We start from the raw sequence: 23,916 nt of genomic DNA, 5'->3' as shown, positions 1-23,916 counted from the left end.
TATCCAGCCTCTCCTTATAACTCAAACCATCAAGTCCCGGTAGCATCCTAGTAAATCTTTTCCGCACTCTTTCTAGTTTAATAATATCCTTTCTATAATAGGGTAACCAGAACTGTACACAGTATTCCAAGTGTGGCCTTACCAATGTCTTGTACAACTTTAACAAGACGTCCCATGTTCTGACCAATGAAACCAAGCATGCTGAATGCCTTCTTCACCACCTGCCCACCTGTGACACCAATTTCAATGAACATGTACCTCGAGATCTCTTTGTTCTATAACTCTCCCCAACGCCCTACCATTAACTGAGTAAGTCCTGCCCTGGTTTGATCTACCAAAATGCATCACCTTGCACTTATTTAAATTAAACTCCATCTGCCATTTGTCAGCCCACTGGCCCAATTGATCAAGATCCCGTTGCAATCTGAGATAACATTCTTCACTGTCCACGATGCCACCAATCCTAGTGTCATCTGCAAGCTTACTAACCATGCCTCCGAAATTCTCATCCAAATCATTAATACAAATGACAAGCAACAGTGGACCCACACTGATCCCTGAGCCACACCGCTGGTCACAGGCCTCCAGTTTGAAAAACAACCTTCTACAACCACCCTCTGTCTTCTGTCATCAAGCCAGTTTTGTATCAATTTGGCTACCTGACCCTGGATCCCGTGAGATTTAATCTTATGCAATAACCTACCATGCGGTACCTTGTCAAAGGCCTTGCTAAAGTCCATGTAGGCAACATCAACTGCACTGTCCTCATCTATCTTCTTGGTTACCCCTTCAAAAAACTCGATCAAATTTGTGAGACATGATTTTCACTCACAAAGCCATGCTGACTGTCCCTAATCAGTCCTTGCCTCTCTAAATGCCTGTAGATCCTATCTTTTGGAATACCTTCCAACAACTTACCCACTATAGATGTGAGGCTCACCGGCTTGTAGTTCCCAGGCTTTTCCCTGCAGCCCTTTTTAAACAAAGGCACAACATTTGCTACCCTCCAATCCTCAGGCACCTCACCTGTGACTATCGATGATTCAAATATCTCTGCTAGGGGACTCGCAATTTCCTCCGTAGCCTCCCAGAATGTCCTAGGATATGCTTCATCAGGTCTTGGGAATTTATCTACCTTGATGTACTTCAAGACTTCCAGCACCTCCTTCTCTGTTATATGTACACTCCTCAAGACATCACTATTTATTTCCCCAAGTTCCCTAACATCTTTGCCTTTCTCAAGAGTAAATACTGATGAGAAATATTCATTTAGGATCTCACCCATCTCTTGTGAATCCATCATAGATGAACTTGTTGATTCTTAAGAGGCCTTACTCTCTCCCTCGTTACTCTTTTGCCTTTTATGTATTTGTAGAATCTCTTTGGATTCTCCTTTGCCTTATTTGCCAAAGCAATCTCGTGTCTCCTTTTTGTCCTCCTGATTTCTGTCTTAACTCTACTTCTACACCCTCTATGCTCTTCAAGGGATCCACAGGGCCTCAATATCCTGAGTCATCCAGGGTTCCCTACTTCTACCAGCCTTGCCCTTCACTCTAAGAGGAATGTGCTTACTCTGAACCCTGGTTAACACACTTTTGAAAGTCTCCCACTTACCAGATGTCCCTTTGCCTGCCAACAGACTCCCCCAATTAACTTTTGAAAGCTCCAATTTAGAATTTAGAATTTTAACTTTTGGGCCAGACCTATCGTTCTCCATAGCTATCTTAAAACTAATGGAATTATTGTCACTGGTCCCAATGTGATCCCGCACTAACACTTCTGTCGCCTGCCCTTCCCTATTTCCCAAGAGGAGGTCCCTCTCTGGTTGAACCATCCAAATACTGAATGAGAAATTCCTCCTGAATACACTCAACAAATTTCTCTCCATCCAAGCCTCTAATACTATGGCTGTCCCAGTCAATGTTGGGAAAGTTAAAATCCCATACTATTACCACCTTATTTTTCTGTAATCACCTTACATATTTGCTGCTCAATTTCCTGCTATTTGGGGGTCTATAGTACAATCCTATCAAAGTGATTTCCTTCTTAACTTTAAGTAAGGTATTAAGAGTTCAGTTTTATTTTGCATATTGAAGATTTTAATGGATGTGGTGAATAAATGTCATGTTGAAAGATGCATATTTAGCCAACTGACCCCATAATTATCCATTGTGAGAGTTTGAGTAATGCTGGATACTCCTAAAACTGAATTTTGAAAGACCACAAATGAGAGTATTTATGCGCTTAAAATGAAAATGCAATAAATGTATCAAGATTGTGATTTTATTGTCCATGCTAGATAGATTCCTCCAATATATATTTCCATGCTGTGTATTACTGTAATGTAATACAGAGTGCAAATAAAGCAAAGGAATATAATGTTATGTTCTATATTCTTACAATAGAACTTTACTATGACAGTATTTCACAGATTGTTAACTTCAGAAAATACTTTAATAATCATACAGTGCAGAAGGAGGCCATTTGGCCCATCGAGTCTGCACCAATCACAATCCCACCCAGACCCACCCCCATAACCTCATGTATTTACTCTAGCTAGTCCCCCAACACTAAGGGCAATTTAGCGTGGCCAATCAACCTAACTTTGGAGAGTGGGAGGAAATCGGAGCACCCGGAGGAAACCCATGCAGACATGGGGAGAATGTGCAAACTCCACACAGACAGTGACCCGAGGTCGGAATTGGTCCCTGGCGCTGTGAGACAGCAGTACTAACCACTGTGCCGCCAAAAGATCAAATTGACATGTTGCTCTCGCTTCTCTAAAATGTTCTTTGACATTTCCTTTCAGCCCTCTGAATGGCAGTCATTTATTGAGTGAGCCATACAGACCAGTAAGGTTGCAGACTGGTCGGTGCTGAGTGCTAACCGACTTCAACACGAAAGGAAGAATGTTCAACAGCAATACCAACTCATATTTAGCTCACACATCTAATGTAGTAAAATAATCCAGGGTGTTTCACAGGAGATTTTCAAACAAAATCTGGCACAGAGCCATGTAAGGAGATATTAAGACAGGCCAAATGTTTATTCAAGGTATTGATTTTAAGGAATGTCTTATCAAAGAAAAATAGAGATCTGGCAGGGAAGTTGAGGAAGAAAATTCTAGAGTTTAGGGTCTTGGCAGCTGAAGGCATGACCAGCAATGTTGGAGAAGGTTCTCTGAGTCATGTGATCCTTACTCTGCAGATTGATCCTTAAAGGGACAATCACCATGTCCCTTTAATAATATCCCGAGACTTCAATCCCGGGCCTGCTAATTACGTAAATTAAATTTAAATAAGTATTTCCATAAATTATGCAGCTCCGTGCCGATTTCGGACATGGAGCCAATGGCGCCGGAAATCCAGCTGCCGGAGACTCAGAGGCTGTGGCGCCCAGCGGGGAGCCCGCGAAATGGCCTCCACTTGAGACCGCTCCGCTCCGGACCCATTGTGCTACAAAAGTAGCGCAGCGGGCTGGGAGAATTCCCCCTCCACCCCTGCTCTCAACTTTAGACAAAGCACAGAGTCAACTTCTAATTACAACATTGACATTCGGGCAGCACGGTGGCACAGTGGTTAGCACTGCTGCCTCGCAGCACCAGGGACCGGGGTTCAATCCCTGGCTTGGGTCACAGTCTATTCAGAGTCTGCATATTCTCCCCATGTCTGCATAGATTTCCTCTGGGTGCTCCAGATTCCTCCCACAGGCCAAAAGACGTGCTAGTTAAGTGTATTGGCCATGCTAAATTCTTTCGGCGGAGTGCGGCAATTAGAGGATTTTCAGAATAACTTAATTGCGGTGTTAATGTAAGCCTTACATTAGTGTCACAAGTAGGCTTACTTGTGACACTAATAAATAAACTTTAAACTGACTCCAGTCAAAATCAGTGTAGAAGAGAGTAGCTGAAATGAATGTTGGTCTCTTTTAAGATGAGACCAGGGAGTTAATGGTGGGGAATACAGAAATGACGGAGACACTAAATCAATATTTTGCCTCGGTTTTCCTAGTGTACTACCATCCCAGTAGTAACAGGTAATGCAGAAGTATTAGAAAGGGAGTAACTTAGATCAGTCATCATCAATAGGGAAAAGTGGTCAACAAACTATTGGAATTGAAGGCAGACAATCCCGAGCCTGATGGCCTAAATCATGTTTGAATAATTTGCTAGAGTTCTTCGAAGACAAGTCAAATGAATAATGGCGATCCTGTAGATGTGGTATATCTGGTCTTCAGGAAGGTGCTCGATAAGGTGTTGCACAGGTTAATACACAAGGTAAGATCACATGGGGTTAGGGGTAATTTATTAGTTTGGATAAAAGACCAACTAACTTGACAGAAGGCAGAGAGTCAGGATAAATGGGTCTTTTTCTGCTTGGCATGATGTAACTAGTGGGGTGCCACAGGGTTCCCAGAGCACTACCCTAGGTCTCTGGATTACTAGTACAGGAACAATAACACTGCAATTGCCTTCCTACTGCATGTAGCGAGAGAAACAGAGTTTAAAATTTCAGATGAAATCATCTTGTATTATTTTAGTTAATGGTCTGGATTTTCCAGGTCAGTGGTGAAGTGACAAAAAGCTGCCCACAAAAATCTAGTGGCCTTGTGGTGTGAATTTCACCTTTGCCAATGTTAATTTCACACTGATACCAGCTACAGTAGGTCTCTGACATCCAGTAAGTGATGGCACTGGCTAAGCAAATCGTGAAGTAACTAACAGGTTTATCATTTATTTTCATAACTATACTGAAAGTGAAATATGAAACTTGGGGCATATGTGGGATCAAGGTAGACACTGACATTTCATTAGCAATTTTGGTAAATATTTCTATTTAGTTTTAAGATCTTGCTAAGTTTTATCCTGGAACAGAGAAATTTTAAATTCCACAAATATAAAATTACCTTATCAAGGCCGAAGTAGTTGTTCAGCAGCAATGATGATTTAGTACATCACTAAAAACCCAGTTATACCTCATTCACCAAGGCATATTCTTTTGAAGGGTTCTTGCAACTAGAATAATAGCGTATCATGCCAAATCACTGATTTCTAACTGATTCCTATCTGCAAGGAATTTAACAGTGCACCCTCTGGATTTCCACATTTAATGGCACATATGCAGATACTTGAAGTTACTATTGGCTTCAAGGGGCTAAATCTTTCCAGATATTGCTGGACCAAAAGTGAGAACCAACTGTGTACCATTGAGCGATGGCACTGTGAGATGGCTTTCTAATAGCAAGAGCCAATTAAAAGGCTGCATCAGAGGGCTGACAACCTGTTACAATCCTAGCTGATAATACTGGACAAGTCAGATCCCAGAGTGAAACATAGTTCAATAGATCCTAACTTTCTAGGGTTTCAACTTGCCTTCCATGAGTTGCCTCCATGTTGGTGAATCCTCAAAGGTCATGCAAGTACATTTTCTGCAAGCTAGTACCAGGTTGGCAGGCTCTAGTGATCACAAGCAGTGGCGGTGCTGAAGGAGGGGTTTCAGATTACAGCAGCGGCTCTTTAGGTATGGGGCAGCCATTGCTGCCAGGGGCCCATGGACTGACCATTAAGAAGGGCCCCTGCCCCAAAGATTTGCTGGGAGGCTGCCAGGTCTCACCTGGCAGTCTCCATGCATGGAGGCAAACTGTGGTGAGCAAAATTGGAAGTAGTCCATAATGACTAATATGCCATGATAGAGGGAAGCTATCTTGCTCCCCTCCCAATGCCTTCCCCAAGCATATTAGTAGCCTTCCACCTCCTGGTCTGTCGCCGTGGAGTTGAGAAAATTCAGCCCACAGTGTAAAGAAAGCAGGCACTAAGATTTTCACTCATTAGAACTGCACAATCTAGGCCAATAATTCATAATATTTTCAAAGAATAACTTAATGGTTTATGACAATGAAATGTTAATGATCTCTGCAGTAAAGTGGTACACAGTAGTGAAGCAGCAAATATGTTCATTGTTACATTCTCCATATAGAGACTGATAGCAATTTAAGAGGGTGGAGGGGAAGTAAGTAGGGCAGACTTTTTGCCCATCACCTCATCCATCGTGATCCGTTCCTTGATATGATTGTTTCCACTGGCCATTAAAGTTTCTGTGGGTGAGTCGCATGGGTGAACATTTTACCACCCCTCACCACTGCCACTCCCCTTCCCTGACATCATACATTAAGGGGCATATCTGGTAGCATTTGCAAGCTACCCTTGACAACTGAAGAGATTCCAATAAGGGCCTTGAGAAATGTTATGCCATTACTAGGGAAAGACAATTAATTGCAATGAAGGCAGCTCATCTTCCCTGAGGGGCCTGACTAATCTATAACGAACAGAATATCCAAAGAGGAAAATTATTTTCAAGGTTTTGATAAAGCCAATTGTTTTCTAATATATCTGCTCAAACTCTGCCAGTTAACTTGCTCCCAGGATTTGGGATATGATCTCCAGCACTGAGCTAGAGTCATGAGGAATTCTGCTTCACTGTGCTTGTGCTATGGAATGGATCAAAAGAAATTTTGAACCCTGTTATTTCTCTGGATTTGTGTTGAGCTGATAGGTTACAGTAAATTATGTTAGTTAAGCATGAAATAAGCATAATTACATCAGTATCTAGAGGAGTTGGGAGCTCCATCTGCTTGAGTTAACTAGTTGGATGGTCTAAAGAAATGTAACTGTATCTGGATTCTTGTTACAGTCTGCAGTAAAGTCATGCATTCCCAGTTGATGCCATTTCAATATTAAGGGCCAAATCTCCTGAGTGGCAATCACTGTTCACCTTTTTGACAAAGTGTTGGATTTCTGGCCTGGACTTTTGATGTGGAGATGCTGGCATTGGACTGGGGTAAGTACAGTCTCACAACACCAGGTTAAAGTCCAACAGGTTATTTGGCAGCACGAGCTGTCGGAGTCTCTGGCTGCTTTGTCAGGTGAGTCAATGAATCAGGTGAGTCAGGCTCCTGATGAAGGAGCCTGAGACTCCGAAAGCTAGTGCTGCCAAATAAACCTGTTGGACTTTAACTTGGTGTTGTGAGACTTCTTACTGGACTTTCGAAGCAGGACTCTTCAGAAATGTGGAGCATACCTGTTCTGGGAGTCCTCTTCCTGAACAGGATTGCCAGGGAAAACCAGACCGTGCCCTCTTTTATAGCACTAGCTCTCATATTTGACAAGTCTTCATTCACTATCACAATGAAAAGCAATACCTTTTCACTGTGCTAATGAATGAGTGTGAGTGAGGGTAGGGTAGTGGGTAGGGTAACAGGGTGACTGTGAGTGTGGTTGGTGGCTGGGTGGGTAAGGTGGCAGGGTGATAGCTTAGATAGGGTGCCAGTTGGGTAGGGTGCTGAGGTTGGGTCATGTCACATTGGATCAGGGTGAATTGGAGGGTCGGGGGTGGGGTCAGACTGTTGGGTGGGTGTTGGTGGGTTGAGAGGGTTCGGAGGGTTGGGGGAACCCAGAAGGTCAGGGGAGGTTTGAAGTTGGAGGGGAGTTGTCTTTCTGGGTACCTCCAGGGTACAACCATCCAGCGACCAGCGATCTGAGCTTAAAAAATATATATTCAAAGCCACAGTTTTTAAAAATTATTTATAACTACATTTAAAGTAAATATCTCCAAAGTCTTTAAATTAAAGCCATTTATCTTCACATACAGGAGTGCAAATAGTAAAACTACAGTAGACATAGCAAAGTAATGTTTGCTTTTATCTTTTGTTCCTTGCATATGTGACTATTAAATCCTTTACTTTCATTTGTTATTAGGAAACATTATTTCCCAAAAAACTACAGCAAATCCAGGTTATTTCAGTGAAGAAATGCTGATAAAATGTGATATCTAAATTAGAACTTCAATTATAAAGTGGACAGCATCACAGTCTAGCACATACTAATTATCTTTTGGAAGCACTAACACGTCTAAGTAGACTACTGCAATAAAATAAATTTACTTTCAAGGGGAAGATAATTGAAAATAGATAAAGAAGGGTCAAAGATAAAGCTCTCGGAGTAGAACTTATTTAACTTCAATGAGGCGCAAAGAGACTTAGGCAGGTTAATTGTTTGAGAGAAAATAGCAGGGCAATCAATGGATCAACAGTGCAACATATTTAAATATGAGATGCATGAGGTACATGCTAAATAATGTAAGAATAAGGTGAATGCAGCAAAGACTCGGGTTCCATGGGACAATAGAGCTTTTTGAAGAAGAAACGTGGAAAAACGGGGGGAGTAAAACAGAAGAAAATTAGAATAATGATATGGAGCATACTAAGGTTGCAAAATGAAAGGTTAGAAAATTAACAATGAATTATGGAGAAAGATTTATTGTTGTTACAAAAAGAAATAGCAAGTGTTTTTATGGCACACAGTATGTAACAGAATAGCCATAGAAGGATGAGTTATAAACCCCCACCACCCCCCAAGCAGGGACGGGCAGGGGTGGGTGTTAAAATATTGGAAATGACTAACTGCTGTAAATCTACACTCATGATTCAGGTCCTGGAGGAGACTTCCGTAAAAAAAAAATGTCAGCCTGGCTGGATGGAAAAGCCAGCATGTTGAGCAATTAAGGGCATCAGTGGGTCTAAAGGTGGATGCCTTACCCACCTCCCCTGTATATGGAGACCAGGTTGGGTGTGACTGAGGAGACAGTGGGCTACTACCACTCCCAGCCGAAAACTCATCCAGCAGGGTCTATAATGTTGAGCCCAGAGCTTTTGAGCTCTCATCTGCATTGAGGCAGTTCAGTATGGCATATTGGAGAATGATTGATGCTACTCACATATTTTGAAGAGCGCTGATGCTTGCCAAGGGTTCCAGCAACCAATCTCTGTCATTTATAGAGCAGAATAGTATTAATGAATACTCAGAAGGTAAGTTGGGAAAGTCTGCATGCACTTGTGAAAACCAGATCATGCTTGATTAGCTTTTGAGGGAATCAGAATGTATAGAGAAAAGGAATGCAGCCAATATTTAATTATGGATTCTTGTAGTCCATTTGATAAGATACAACATAACTGGTAAGGTGCTTACCCAAGTAGAGGAATAATAAAATGTAGAGATACAGAGGCATCTCTATAGCTCAGAGTATAGTTGATAAATCCCAGAAAGGAAGAAGTTTGATTTTGTGTTTTTTATATTGGTTATGAAGGTGAAGAAGTGATTTTTGAGATTGGTTAAACATTGCGTAAGGTACAATGCTGGGCTCCTCAATTACAGGAATGATGTTTGAGCTCAGGAAGGATACAAAGTTGGATTTTTGAGGAATCGGATCGACTCTGGAGACTTTGAGAACTGGCGGTCAGGAACCAGATGTGGATGTTCTGGCCCAATTCTACAGATCTAATTTTTGCCAGTGCTAGAAGGGGGCAGGGCATGAATCACATGGGTGGGAAATCAGAATTAGTGCTAAGTTCAAATAGATCGCATTTTGCCTCTTCTGAGGGCCTTAACCCACATTGTGGGAGTTAAAAATTGATGGAGGAGATTGAACCACTATTGAAGAGTGGATAAGATCAGTTATGTATCATATTCTTAAATTATTTAAATCCACAACCCTCCACAGTGAAAGAAAATTAGTCCCTGGAGTGCATGGATTGACAGGCCATCTGGTTTACCATTTTAAAAATTACCATCTATCCCTACAATTTCAAAAGACCTAATGTTGACATTCCCCAAGGGCTGTTATTACAGCTAATGCTATTGTGAATGCTTGGCTGAGTTTCAAAAAATAAAAAGAAACTCATCTCAGCAGGAAGGCCAAGTTCACATTTTGATTAACAGTTTTAAGAAGCTATTAAATGATTAGCTCTTTAATTTGGTTAGTGCATAAAAGTTTGATTTAATAACAGATTGACCACCTAAAGGGATTTAAAATTTTCAAATGAGTATCATGAATCAGAATTGTTTTTATATTAAGTATGTATGAGTGAGAACCTCCTTACATTGTTGGAAGCTTTTTTTCATTTCCATATGGTTCCTGAGGTCACCCCATAGTGGATAATGGATGGCTGGCTATGGTGGTGGCATGTGACTGAAGTGGCAGGGGATGTGTGTGGTCATGGAGGTGATATGAGAATAAGAGGGGGATGTGGACTTTGTGGGTGGGTGAGGACTTTAGGCCTTTTATAAAACAGGACCAAAGTCTCAGAGAATGGTGGCTGACCTTCTAACCAGCCCGCTTTGGCACTCACCTGCCTCTGTGGCCTGCCTCTAAAAGATGCAGGAAGCCTGACTTGATCACATCCCGACCCACTTCACCCATTTCCGGAGAAAGCTGTGATGGTCAGCTCCATGGAGCCGGATCTGCCGAGTTGGGAAACTTCCTAACTCAGGCTTTCAGCCTTCATGGTGAAAATCTGGCCCGGTGGCTCCGATTCATCAGCAAAAGACAAAAGAGGGGAGCTAGAATAATTTACCTTCCACCTAAGGATTTCTTGAACATGAGTGCATCGCTAAAAGTAGCTCATGAGGAAGCAATAATATATCATTTAAAGGGGAGACAGGTAAGTATTTGTAAAAATGATATGGTGAAATGGCAAGGAAATAAGCTTAGGTGAGATATAATCAGTTAAGGAGCAACTGTCAGAACATGCATAATGAACCAAAGCACTTCCTTCTGTATTGTGATTTGTGTTGCCACAAACTGGGACAAAATAATTTTAGAAATTCAAAGTGTATTTTAATTTATTCTTGTATTCCATTAGAAACACATTAAGAAATCAGAAAAAATACATTTCCAAGTTAATACCGTACATTGTCATTCTCAGGCAATTACAAACACACTCCTTTAATGAGACCTTTTCTGTTGCCACAACAACAAACATGATCTTTTCTTATAAGAAATGCTGGGTGGAAATAAAAATTTCCAGCTTTTTTTTGTTTTTATTGCTAAAAATAATAACTACCAATTTACATTTCTTTGAGCATTATTTCTGATTTTAGGTATGCATTTACAACTTGGCCGATGTCTCCTTGTCTTATTTACAGCTAGTAGCCAAGGGAACGCATTTATAAATAAGTGTCTAAAAATGTTTGTAATTGTACAATAAGATGGTCTATGAGTGAAGCTAATTGTTTTCAGTGAGTAGATTCAGAACTGCATGAAGTGAACAGCAGGTCCAAAGTAGGTCACTTTCCCTGCAGGAGCACAACAGGCTCCAGTTATTGCAGCTTATTTTTACTTGTCTCAGGTTGAATCCAACTGTTAACCTGAATCTGAACAAACTGGTTCAGTTCAAACCTGTTTAGATATATGTGATTCAAATGGCCTTTCTTTTAATCAAAAAATGGCAGGTGTTTGCAAATGGAAAAAATACCAATCTTTAAATATGTGGTCTTATGTCACTGAGCTCATGTCCGGTATCATTAACCACAAATCATTGTTTAAGAGGTTCCATCATTGCACATATTTTTGTTTAAATTTTTTTTTGGTTAACTTTTCAGATTGGGTGTGCTTTTCAGGGATATGATTGTGGACGATTATGTTTTATAATGCTTGGTGTTAGATTCTCAGTTTGTTGATTTGAAACAGGACAAAGAATTGAAAAAAAAGGTTATTGACAAATTTGCTTCGTATGATCCAAAAAGCATAGCGGCCAGTGAGTGGTGTGCTTAAAATTCTGGTTATAGGTGGTCTGGTTATAATTATATGCATTCAATTCGGAACATGTTTCATGTCTGTGGTTTTTACATAAATTAAGTAATTTTGCTTTTGCATCTCCCCACTAGGGAAGCTAATTTCCTCTCACATTTTAAAAAAAACATTATTCGTGCTTTTCACCGCATGCCATGCACTACTCACTGGTGCTAGGGTGTGCACAAAAATAGCTTGAATCACTATCCCTCTCAATTTCTCTTCCAATGAAGCGGTCCCAAACCTTAACTCAAGAACTTTAGTGGGCAGCACAGTAGTTAGCGCTGCTGCCTCACAGCTCCAGGGACCAGGGCTCAATTCCTGCATTGGATCACTGTCTGTGTGGAGTTTGCAGGTTCTCCCCATGTCTGTTTGGGTTTCCTCTGGGTGCTCTGGTTTTCTCTCTCAGTCCAAATATGTGCAGGTTAGGTGGATTGGACATGGTAAATTGCCCCTTAGTGCCCCAAGATGTGTATCTTAGATGGGATTAGCCATGGTAGATGTGTGGGATTGCACGGTTAGGGTGGGGGGGAGGGTCTGGGTAAAATACTCTGTCAGAGAGTTTGGGCAGACTCGATGGGCCGAATGGCCTTTTCTGCACTGTAGAGATTCTGTTAATTCCTTTTGAAATTGTGGGGCCATATAAGGAACTAGAGATCCATACTCCTATGCTCCCTCCTTCAAGCATAATATATTGGACTGTCATACTTGCATTCTATCTAGGTTGTTTATTTTCATTTATGTTTCGTTGACTACAGTAATGTTTGGCAATTATCTAAATTCATTACTCAATAATCATCACAATAATTTGTGAAAATTAGTTTAAATTATTCTAATTTTACACGAATGAATTTGCTGCTTTGCTTCTTTGTAAAAATTTACATTTTTTTGCACCGTTCTCTATAATTTTTCTTGAAATCTATTTACTAGTGATTTAGTTAATGTTGCTTTCCATTAATAAACCATGTTTTCCTGCTGCGATAATTGTTTTTTAAAAACCTATTAGTTAAAAAGAGATGTCATGTGCGTAGTATGTAGAATTCTGCTACATTTAATCAGCTTACCTCTGGTATTTTTCAAATTTATGTATTAAACTTTAATATATAGGATTCATAACATTCCAGTTCAGCATCGTTACCTTGACAAGTGCTTTTGAGCTGCTCAAAGGAACATGGAAAAAAATTGGTCAGCTATGGAGTTGTAAAAACATTTTTAAAATTCTAGCTTTTTATTTTTTTTATTAATTCGTGGGACATGGGCGTCGCTGGCTGGTCAGCATTTATTGCCCATCCCTAGTTGCCCTTGAGAAGGTGGTGGTGAGCCGCCTCCTTGAATCGCTGCAGTCCATGTTCTGTGGGTTGACCCACAATGCCGTTAGGGAGGGAATTTCAAGATTTTGGCCCAGCGACTGTGAAGGAATTGTGATATATTTCCAAGTCAGGATCGTGAGTGGCTTGGAGGGGAACTTGCAGGTGGTGGTGTTCCCATTTATCTGCTGCCTTTGTCCTTCTATATAGAAGTGGCCATGGGTTTGGAAGGTGCTATCTAAGGATCTTTGGTGAATTGCTGCAGTACATCTTGTAGATAGTACACACTGCTGCTACTGAGCATCAGTGGTGGAGGGAGTGGATGTTTGTAGATGTGGTACCAATCAAAGTAAAAGTGAAGGCTGATTTATACCTGAATTATTAACAGAAAAAGTGGAAATAGTCGGCAGGTCTGGTAGCGTCTGTGGAGTGAGAAACAGTCAACATTTCTCAAGCATTCTTCTGTGTCACTCTTACTGAATGCAGGTCCCACTGCAGTACAAGAGTGTGATGACGACAACTGCTCTGTACTCTCGGTCCTTTTTGACTTGCAGAGGTCTTTAATATCAAACATTTATTGCTTTAGCTTGTAGAAGGCTGAGCTGGTGTTGTTGATCCAATGTTGGTCTTCCTCGATGACCTTCTACCAAGCTATGGGAAGTGCTCAACATATTCCAGAGTCTCCACTTCAACATATTTACGAGGCAGGTAGAATATTTGGCTGACAAGGTATAGTTTGATATGAGTTTTGTTTTGGAGACATTCACGGACAGGCCAAGTTTCTTGTATGCATAATTGAAGAGATTGCAGTACTGTTGCAGAGTGGGCAATAACATTGCAGTCATCGACAAACTGTGGCTCATCTGTATTTATGGAGGTCAGTTTAGTTTTGGCACAGAGGCAAATGAGGTTATTGAGTTTTCCATCCAAATAATATTTAATACTGACACCAGTTGATGAGGTGAATAGCCATTGTCATGTAGATTGTCAATAGTGTGGGGGCTACCACACCGCCTTGCTAAACCCCAATCCAGATTTTGAAAGTTCTTGGTTCAGATCTCCCACTCAAGACAGTTGCAGTCATATCATCATGAAGCAATTGGAGGATTATGATTAACTTTCTCAGACACCCAAATCTTTGGAGCATAACCTACAGAACCTTGTGCTTTACTGAGTTAAATGTTTTGATTGGGTTGATGAATGCAATGAAAAGTTGTTGGTGTTGTTCTTGACATTTATCTTGGATTTATTTGGCAACAGGCACCTTGGCGGAGGTTACTCTAGAAAGTCTAAAGCCACCCTATCTCAGGGAGGAGTTTCTTAGTCACAGGAAGTAAATGATTCAGGAGAATGTGTGTCCTTGCAGAAGATGGCCGTTCAGTCTGTCGAGTCAGCACCAACTCTCTGATAGAGCATCTACCACCCCCCCCCCCCCACCTTATCCCCATAATCCCGTGCATTTACGCCACTAATCCTATTAACCCGCATATCTTGGGCAGTTCAACATGGCCAATTAATCTAACTTGCTCATGTTTGGACTGTGGGAGAAAATTGAAGCACCCAGAGAAAACCCTCACAGACATGGGGAGAATGTGCAAACTCCATACAAACAGTCACCCAAGGCTGGAATTGAACCCTGGTCCCTGGTGCTGTGAGGCAGCAGTAATAACCACTGTGCCACCATGCTGGCCCCAACTGGAGTATTGTATACAGTACTAATCTCCATATTTAAGGAAAGATGTAAACGCATTAGAAGCCTAATACCAGGAATGGGTGAGTTGGCTTAAGTGGAAAGGTTGGAGAGATTAGGTCTGTATTCATTAGAATTTAGAAGAGTAAGAGACAACTTGATTGTAACCTTTAAGGTCCTGAGGGGTCATGACAGGGTGGATATGGACAGGATTTTTTTCTCTTGTCAGAGAACCGAGAACTAGGGGTCACTGTTTAAAAACAAAGGGTTGCTTATTTAATGATGTGGAGATGCCGGCGTTGGACTGGGGTAAACACAGTAAGAAGTTTAACAACACCAGGTTAAAGTCCAACAGGTTTATTTGGTAGCAAAAGCCACTAGCTTTCGGAGCCTTAAGCTCCTTCTTCAGGTGAGTGGGAATTCCCACTCACCTGAAGAAGGAGCTTAAGGCTCCGAAAGCTAGTGGCTTTTGCTACCAAATAAACCTGTTGGACTTTAACCTGGTGTTGTTAAACTTCTTACTTTGCTTATTTAAGACAGGAGAATTTTTTTCTCTGAGGGTCATGAGTTTCTGGAACTCCTTTCCTCAAAAGACAATGAAAGCAAAGTCTTTAAATATTTTTAAGGCAGAGCTGGATAGATTCTTGATTAACGAGGGGGTGAAAGTTTATTGGTGGTTGGCAGAACAGTAACAATCAGGTCAGCCAAGATATTATTGAATAGCAGCCGAGGTTTGAGGGGTCTACCCTGCTGCTACTTTGTATGTTCGTATGCTTAATAATGTTGTCCAGCATTGATCCTGCCAAAGGTTGAAAAAGGAAAGAATAGTTCACTTACATGGCGACAGATTGACGTGAACACCACTTTGTATATTTTTGGTGCTCACTTCCCCATGTGGCCTACGAACTCTTTTATCAGCCAGAACATGAAAAGGTTATCTAGACCTCTGATCTCAGCCATTATCTTGGCAGTCCCTTGCACAAAGAAGCCAACCTTCAAAGATGTTTGAAAACAGGTGGTAGGCCTAAACATGCCTTTGTGGAGGCTGGTACTATTTCACTACTTGGCTGACTTGTAAGGGGCAGTCAAAGGTTTTGTCTATTAAAAGAAATTATCGGAGCATTTGCCTTGGCTATTTGCATGATGCTGACAAGGAGAGGACTGAATATCTGCCATGTGTTGTTGTCCTTGGGTATGCCTTCTTCTGCCATCTCTTTAATGCTGTGCAAGTTTGTCCTGCAATTATTGGCAATAAATGAAGGTTGGTACATGAATATTGTCTCCAAGGTGACTCCGTTGGCGGCTATAACAGATCTACTGTATTACCTTGTTACAGCAGAGCCTGTAAGGGAAAACATTGCATGCTAAGGAGTTAGTGAACCACTGAACTACAGTTCAAGATGAAAAAAAACGTTTGCACCAAGTAATTTTGGAGGATGAACTATGTGTTGTTATCCATGATTTCTCAGAAAGAAAAAGGACAGTGACTTTGCAGTTACCCTGCCTGCTCTCATTAGATAATTGAACTGGTTTGATCAATAGTGCATCTAATCCCCATTCACAGAATGATTTTCTCCATTTTTATTTTCAATTATGTTACCTTTTCAGTGATGTTTCAATGTATAAATGATAACTGACTTTCTGTGGCATTTTGCCAACCTGGAGCTTTGACATGAAATCAGCTAATTCCCTGTGGAAATTCAGGGCCAATGTGTCATTTACTCCATGGTGAAATTATAAACTAAAATAGCCCAATTTACTGAATGACACCACCGCCCCACCGCCCCCCCCCCCCCCCCCACCCCCCGGCCAAATGAAGAGGTTACCAACTAGATTCCATTTTTTGTACCTTTTACTTTAATACAATTCAGAGGAAACTGAAGTTACACATGAATTAACAGGCAAATGGAACTCCAAATAAAAAGGTAAATTCCACTTTAAATCATTGACAAAACAAAGGTGTGTCTTATACAAATACAAGCATTTGCATCACTCCCCACATAAATGTGGCACCACGTAGCTACATACTTCCACAATATGTCATATTTTATTCTGGCAGGGTAGCTCAAGGGTCCTATCTGACAACAACTTTCACTTTCAAGCTTCACAGGTATGATTATCATCAGTAAGACACAGTTCTATGAATCCTAATTCCCTCGGGTTTTGACAGTCCTGATGGTGTAGCTTCCCCGAGTTTCTTTTCAATAGCACCCTGGTTCATGGTTTGGACATTTCTGGGAAAATACCCAGCTCTTTAGCATCTCCTAGCTGTTCACACAACTTTCCAGGTATTCGACCTTTTCAGCCAGCTCACACATTGTCGCTAAGAGCAATTTTCTTTTCCTGCCAAACAGGAAAATTGACCTCTTTCTGGGTTTGATATGCTGCTTCTCCTCACAAGTCTTCTCTGTTTTCTCCTTTTGGTCCCTGTGCCTGCATCTGTGAGCTGAGTGCTTTCGCCCTCCAGCTCCTCTGCTTGTAACTCTCCTTTGTGTCTGCCACTAACACAGCTTCTTTGCATCTAAACTTCCTCCCTGTTGGTGTTGCTTTCAATTTAAAAGTTGCCAGGTCACATTGTATTTCTTGTCAACAAAGAAAATTATTATTGATCCCTGTGCAATTGATGCAAAGTTTTAAAAGTCTCTTTCAAATATTCTTAAAAACAATTACAGATTCTATAAAGTTTAAAGATATTACACATTCTCCTTACTGTACTGCTTACATTGTAAGTGTCTTTAAATGAAATGACTAGCCAGTCTTGCCTACTAAATATATAAATTAGATATTATTCTTTCAGTATTTCATCTGTTTTACTATTTTTCATTCCAAGTCCATTTTTTCATACTTTCTGCTCCCAAGAATAAGGTTTCCTTCCTGACATCGTCTAATTTTAAAAATGTGCCCCTTGATTTCCTGCTCCATCTGCCAAATGTTTCCCAAGATTTTTCTCTGGTTCTGCACATTCTATGCAAACATCTTTACACATCAATGTCCAGATCATTGAGAAGGAATTATCTTATGGCTCTGTCAAGCAACTTCACATTATCCCATGACATAGGAGTGCTCTGCGGACTAAATATGTTCTGATTAGTATCAATATTAGTATTAAAGTTAAAGCACTGGATGACACTGTAAAAATATAAATCACTTGCATCATGCTTTGGAGAACTAACTGATGTCAATTTTTTAGAATCTGTAGATTTTTCTGAAACCTCTAAAATATCTTTTGTGTAAAAACCCGTTATTAAATTTATATGAATGTCTCAGTATTTAGCATGAGTAAGTTGATGATGCTACCATTGTAACAACATCACAGCGTTTAGGATCACAGCATTTTAAGCTTCCGAATGCTTGAAATAAACCTAGAAATTTGCATCTCAGTCTTGTGTCAGTTTGACTCAGCAAGTAACTCTTTGTATTCTGAGTCAGAGATTATGGTTTCAAACTACATGCCAGGTTTTGAACACATAACCGCAGCTGCCATTCCAATCTCATATTGAATGAGTGCTACATTTTCAGAGATGCCATCCTTTAGATGCAGTGGCTAACTAAGGGCCAACCTGCACATTCCAGATATTGGATTTCTTAAATTAAACATTCAAAAACAGGAGGAACCTCTCTTGGTGTCCAGATGGACATTTCTTACTCAATTTTAACCACAAAAAATATTGGTTGCTCATGGCTGTAAACAACTCATCACTATTAGTTAGAAAAATCTTTCAACAAAACTTATTTGTTGGACTTTTTTATTTTTTAACTATGATAGCATTTCATTTTCCGAAAGGACATTGCTGTCTGCAAAACCATCATGTTATTTTCAAAATTCAGCCCTGATTAGGGAGCTTAGCTGGCAGGAGCATGTAATTAGGAAATCATAGGCACATTCCTTTGAATTTTAAAACCATTCATTTTGTGAATGGAAGACCGTAGGCTGCAAGCTGGAATTTTCTGGAGATATACTCCAGATGGACGAGGCTACCTTCTGGATGTGTGCATTTGGAAAATCGGTCATTTGATGAAAATGTTTTTCCTCTCCTGGGAGGTGGGACAGGGACAGGAAATGTTGGTTACACTTTATTGATTCTATCAATCGCCTGCTGTAAGTTCAGGGAGACTCTAGCAGAATTACCAAGTAAACTGTATCAAACTGCAATTTTATCCAAATAATTTTTCAGGAGAGCTCCACTGATTATTTTTGTCAAAGTTATGACCATTGAACCATAGAATCCCGACAGTGCAGAAAGTGGCCATTTAGCCCATTGAGTTTTCACCGACTGTCCAAAGGAACATCCCACCCAGGCCATTCCATCCACTCACCCCCCCCCCCCCTACCCTATCCCCATAACCCCGTGCATTGACTATGGCTAATCCACCTAACCTACACATTTTTGGACTGTGGACTTTTCAATTGTAGTTAAAAGCTTAATGGAAGTCTATGTGCATGGCTATTCTGGTGGATATCCATTGAAAACACCAGGTCATAAACTAGCCCTGGAATCTCCTGACGTATCTGGGGCTCCATCTGCCCCAAGGAAGGTCACTGATGCTGAAGAGTTGAGCTGAGTAAGGGGACTTCCTGTGTTAAGAGTTTCCGTGTTCTCGGACCCAAAGAGTTGTGGAGACCAGCGTGGTAACAGAAAGGTGGCCTGGCCTCTGACAGGTTGGTGAGAGTTGGCTGCAATTGTGGCCTAGATCCTCAAAGATATTTATAAATGTATTCACACACAGTTGCACAAAAGCTAACATCCTTGACAGTTATCTGTAATTGAATCCATCTTTTTTATTTTCTAGGGCAAAGCTCAGCTGCAAAGATAAAGTCTCAAGGTTGGTAATATGAAGAAAAATCATTACCCTTTTCTTGTAGAAATAGGTGATTTGAGTCATTTGCTTTGTAGCAAATTGCTAAGAAATAAATTTTTGAAACAAGAAAACAAATATTACTAATTAAGTTAGCCTGGTTTACCTTGGCAGTTGGATTTCTCATTAGTCCCAGAATCTATGGGCCCAGAATTTACTAGAGCAAAGAATTTCATGATGAGTCTGGTTTGTTGAACCTTTTCCCGCACACTTCAGCTCAAAATATATTGCCTTGTAAGTATTGGAAGTCTGAATTAACAATGGTGCAAACAGAGTACCTCCTTAACCAATGAATCTTAGCGATTTGAGAAATAAATACTGGAAGGACTGAGAAGAAGGCTGAATTAAAATGAATTAATTCAATTTCAGATCATGTACAAAGACGGAAATAGATGGGGAGAAGGATTGGATTAAGTGAATTATAGATAAAAGAGTTAGTGATGTAGTTGTAATGTCACTGGACCAGCAATCCAGGGGTCTAGACACATGCTCTGGAGATTGGGTTCAAAATCCACCATGGCAGCTGGTTAAATTTAAAATTCAATTCATAAAATAAAATTCTAATTGACAAGTAGTCTCAGCAATGGTAACCATGAAACAATCATTGATTGCCATGACAACCAATCAGTTCATTGCACCCTTACCAAGTCTGGCCTACATGTGACTCCAGAACCCACAACAAGTGGGTGAATTTTAACTTAGGGATGGGTAAAAAATGGTGGCCTTGCCACTGACATTCACATCCAGTGGAAAAAATGAGGAAAAAATCCCATGATGGATTATGAGGTTGATTGGTTCTAGAAAGTGTTCAGTGGATCAATGGGCATGGTGACACCATAGCTTGGCAAAGAGGCCAGGGGAGTGGGTGGAAGGGCAGAGCTTGGCATAAGGGGCATGAGTGGACAGAGGGGGTGGAAGGGCAAAACTTGGCATAGGGGACAATAGGAGATATGGCATGGGGGGAATAACTTTGCATAGGGGGCAAGAAGGGGACCTTTTGAACTTGCCTTTTAAAAAGTCCCCACATGCAGTTTAGGGTTCATGATCCCTCCAAGGAGTGTGAACCACCACTCTTTAAAACCCTAACCCTGTGGTTCCCAAACTTTTTTCACTGGGCCGCACTTTCGGAATAAAAATTTGCTCGCGCCACACCGAATTTTTTATTGATAAGAAATACATTCAAAAACAAAAAAATACAAATCCTAGCAGTGCTTGATTCATAACATAGAACACAACTACTTTATAATATGATCATGGGACATCGTCCTCAGCATCACTTGATGGTCTTGCTTTCACTTTGGAAAAATATCTATCCATGTTTAAATGTTTCTTTGATTGTCCTTGAATCTTCCCGCCACACTTGCCATCCTCTCTCGCCGCACCAGTGTGGCTCGCCGCACCCTTTGGGAACCACTGCCCTAACCCATGAAATTTGCAGAGCAGCAGGACCCAACCATCTCCCCAATGGGAATGGCCCAGTCACGAGTTCTGTTGCAGGCTTTTGACAGGAATCCGCCTGCACCCTTTAAAGGCATCCCAAAAATTCAACAGTCCAGCAATGAGGTCGGGAATCCCAGAATAAGCAGCTGCCCACCATTTTTAAAGGACCTTCGGATTAACCCAATTTGGCGAGGACCCTGGCCTAAATGTGATCGATCATAGAATTACCCTTTTGGATGAATACACTTATACCATTCTTCCCCTGCAACTTTTCCCTTGTATCTACTCTGTATTGTCAAATCTCAATTTCTCCTGTCATCAACAAAATACAGGAAATTGTCAAGAATACATATGCATCATCTATTCATAAATAGAGCACATGCTCAGCCCATGTATTTATAATGTCCACAAATATGCAGTCTTTTTTTAAAATCACAATCATGCAACTCCCCTCTTCAGAAATAGCAATGTAAATGGGACAATACTAAAATTATGGCATTAATTTTCTGAACCCCAGAGGAGCCCCAGTCCTTTAGTGTTTTGGGGACTTAGTCAGCTCATCAACATTTGCAGACGATGATCAGTCCCTCTCCCTCCCTGTACTACTACTACTACTACCAAAATCTGGCTCCTAATGTACAGGACTGGGTCCCTCTCTACTTCTGCCATAATTGCAAAAGCAAGCATTGAGTTTGTGGCCATGGTACCTTGAAGATAGGTGCCCTCACAAGAACAGGAGTTCCTGCTTACATTAGACCAAGTACGCAATTTCCATCTCACTTATTATAGGTGCTGTGAGATTGGTTCTTCTACCTTGGATTCTAGGTGTGGGATTTGGTTCTTAAACAGACTGAAGACATTCTCTGGTATCTGCTTAACACTTGTTTATTAGTATGACATCTAAGCAGGTTACAGAGTAGGCGCATAGCTCCGAGGCATGATTTCAACCTCTCTCTCAAGAGTAGAACACATGATTGACTATATCATCATCTATGTCATATTTTAGCATATCCCGTCTGTTAACTCTTTATACACCTCCCCCTGTGTATGCTATCCTACTTTTGAAGAATAGGAAATTATATTTTTTAGGTATTTACATTTCTGTAACTCCCTTTCTACAACTACAAATTTGAGCCACTCCAACACCTAATCTCCTCTTCCCCAAGTCACTGCTGATGGATTCAATTTCCCTGAGAGCTCTCTTCTGTATCTGGAAAGCTGTTATTATTTGCAGAGTAGGACAACACTTTATCGGCATTGTTGTCAGCAGAGCTGGGAAGCTCAGTGTAGATTTCAGGATGACTGAACTGCTAGGATAAACAAGGACTGTACAATGTAAGACTGAATCAAATGATGTGACTAAAGAGAATTGACCTTTTGACCCTTTGAGACTAGAACTAGAGAACTCAGGACACTGAGGAATATGTTGCTCCTTCAAAGGACACTGTGAAGAAACTTCTGAAGAGGAATGATCTCCAGTCCTGGAAAAACTATCACAGCTGTATCATCGACTGTTGCATCAAAGACTGAGAAGTCATTGAAGATCTGAGATTTTGACAAACTTACACAAAACAAAAATCAGCCAACAACCAACTGTCAGGAAAGGGCGAGATAAATTCCCAGTTATATTCCTGGAAGACTGTTTACTTTCAGTAGACAGCGGTGAAAAAGTTGTACTTTTCTCTGTGTGAAGTTGCTCCATTCTGGGGAATGGAAAAATCTGCTAAGAGTATGGAGCAAAGACGATTTCATCTTATATAATGAGAGGCATTTGCTGTAGACAGTCAACTCTGGGACACAATTGCTGTACAGCATTCTACAGCTTCAGAAGTGCTAAAAGTTTTGTCTCAGCTTCTGTGCAGACCTCCAGTTCTGGGAGGGAAGAAGACTTTCAACTGAGACTGAAATATGGATGGCACCGTTGGAAAGTACCAACAATTTAGCAGTTGGACTCTGACCTGGACTCAGGCAAGGCATCCTCCCTGGAAGATTCGTCACGAACAACAGGAGATAAAGTAGGCAATTATATTGGTAGTTTCAGTGGAGCTAAGACCGGAACACTGCTCAGCTACTAAAAGCACAAATTATTATTTTTTTTAAAAAACAGAAAAGTTATGAGTTTCATCCAACAATAAAAAAATCTCTAGGACCTCTACCTCCAGTAAATCACTGCAAGGAATTCTTCTGCATCATTCTCTAGGAAGGGCCAATTCAGATCCAACAGGTCTTTATGGGGATGGTCATCATCTGCTGCAGTACCTTCTATATCTGCCACCTTTGGCCTTAGTTTGTGAGTAACAGAGAGATTCCTAACTTCGTTGCTTGCCCTGGGTTTAGTGGATGGTGTCTCTGTGAAAGAAGGACATTTTCTGCTGAGTGTATAAATTTCCTCAGCTTCAGAAGGCTGAATTTGCACTGCTTCAAAATAAAATGGTGAAGATTTTTCCATGAAAGACAATGGGCCTGATTTTACCATTTTCATTCTAAGTGCTGAATCTGGCCATAATGCAGATCCGACTTAGAAACCTGCTTTCAGATGCCCCCATACGCACTTAGCCTGAAAAAAATCTCCAGTTCCATTTGCGCTGTGGGCGGGTCTTAGCGCGGCCGAAATGATCAGAGCTGTGAACTGCGCATGCGCAGTTAGAAAGAAATTTGAAAAAGCGCGCCCGTGTCAGATCGCTCCCGGGCCGCAAAAAGCGGAGAAAGTGGCCCGGGGGCGAAAAGCAGCAGTGATGGCCCCCCCCCTTAGCCTCGCCCCCCCACTACTTAAACACATCACTGTCCCCCTTATCCACCCCCCCCCACTACCCCCACACATTGCTGTCCCCCTTATCCACCCCCCCCACTACCCCCACACATCGCTGTCCCCCTTATCCACCCACCCCCCCGCTACCCAGACCGATCGCCACCCCTGCCCCCCTCCCCCACCGATCGCCCGCAGAGTGACAGCAGAACCCCCTGCCCCCCCCATGCCCCCACCAGAGATCCATCTGCC

General features: G+C 41.2%; 1 protein-coding gene across 50 annotated transcripts in view; it reads left to right on the top strand.

Moving 5' to 3' along the window:
• trdn (triadin) overlaps nucleotides 1-23,916 on the top strand; it is a 452,817-nt gene that overhangs the window by 416,174 nt on the left and 12,727 nt on the right. For 49 of the 50 annotated variants that reach the window (XM_078212798.1, XM_078212806.1, XM_078212805.1 and 46 more), the window contains one exon: nucleotides 19,413-19,445. The exons of the other annotated variant lie outside the window; for it this stretch is intronic. In XM_078212798.1, coding sequence (XP_078068924.1) covers nucleotides 19,413-19,445 — 33 coding nt within the window. The remainder of the gene's footprint in view (nucleotides 1-19,412; nucleotides 19,446-23,916) is intronic. 50 annotated transcript variants of the gene reach the window in all.

Source organism: Mustelus asterias, chromosome 5, assembly GCF_964213995.1.
Source record: "Mustelus asterias chromosome 5, sMusAst1.hap1.1, whole genome shotgun sequence".
Classification (NCBI taxonomy): Eukaryota; Metazoa; Chordata; class Chondrichthyes; order Carcharhiniformes; family Triakidae; genus Mustelus; species Mustelus asterias.
This window is presented reverse-complemented; position numbering and strand designations above follow the sequence as displayed.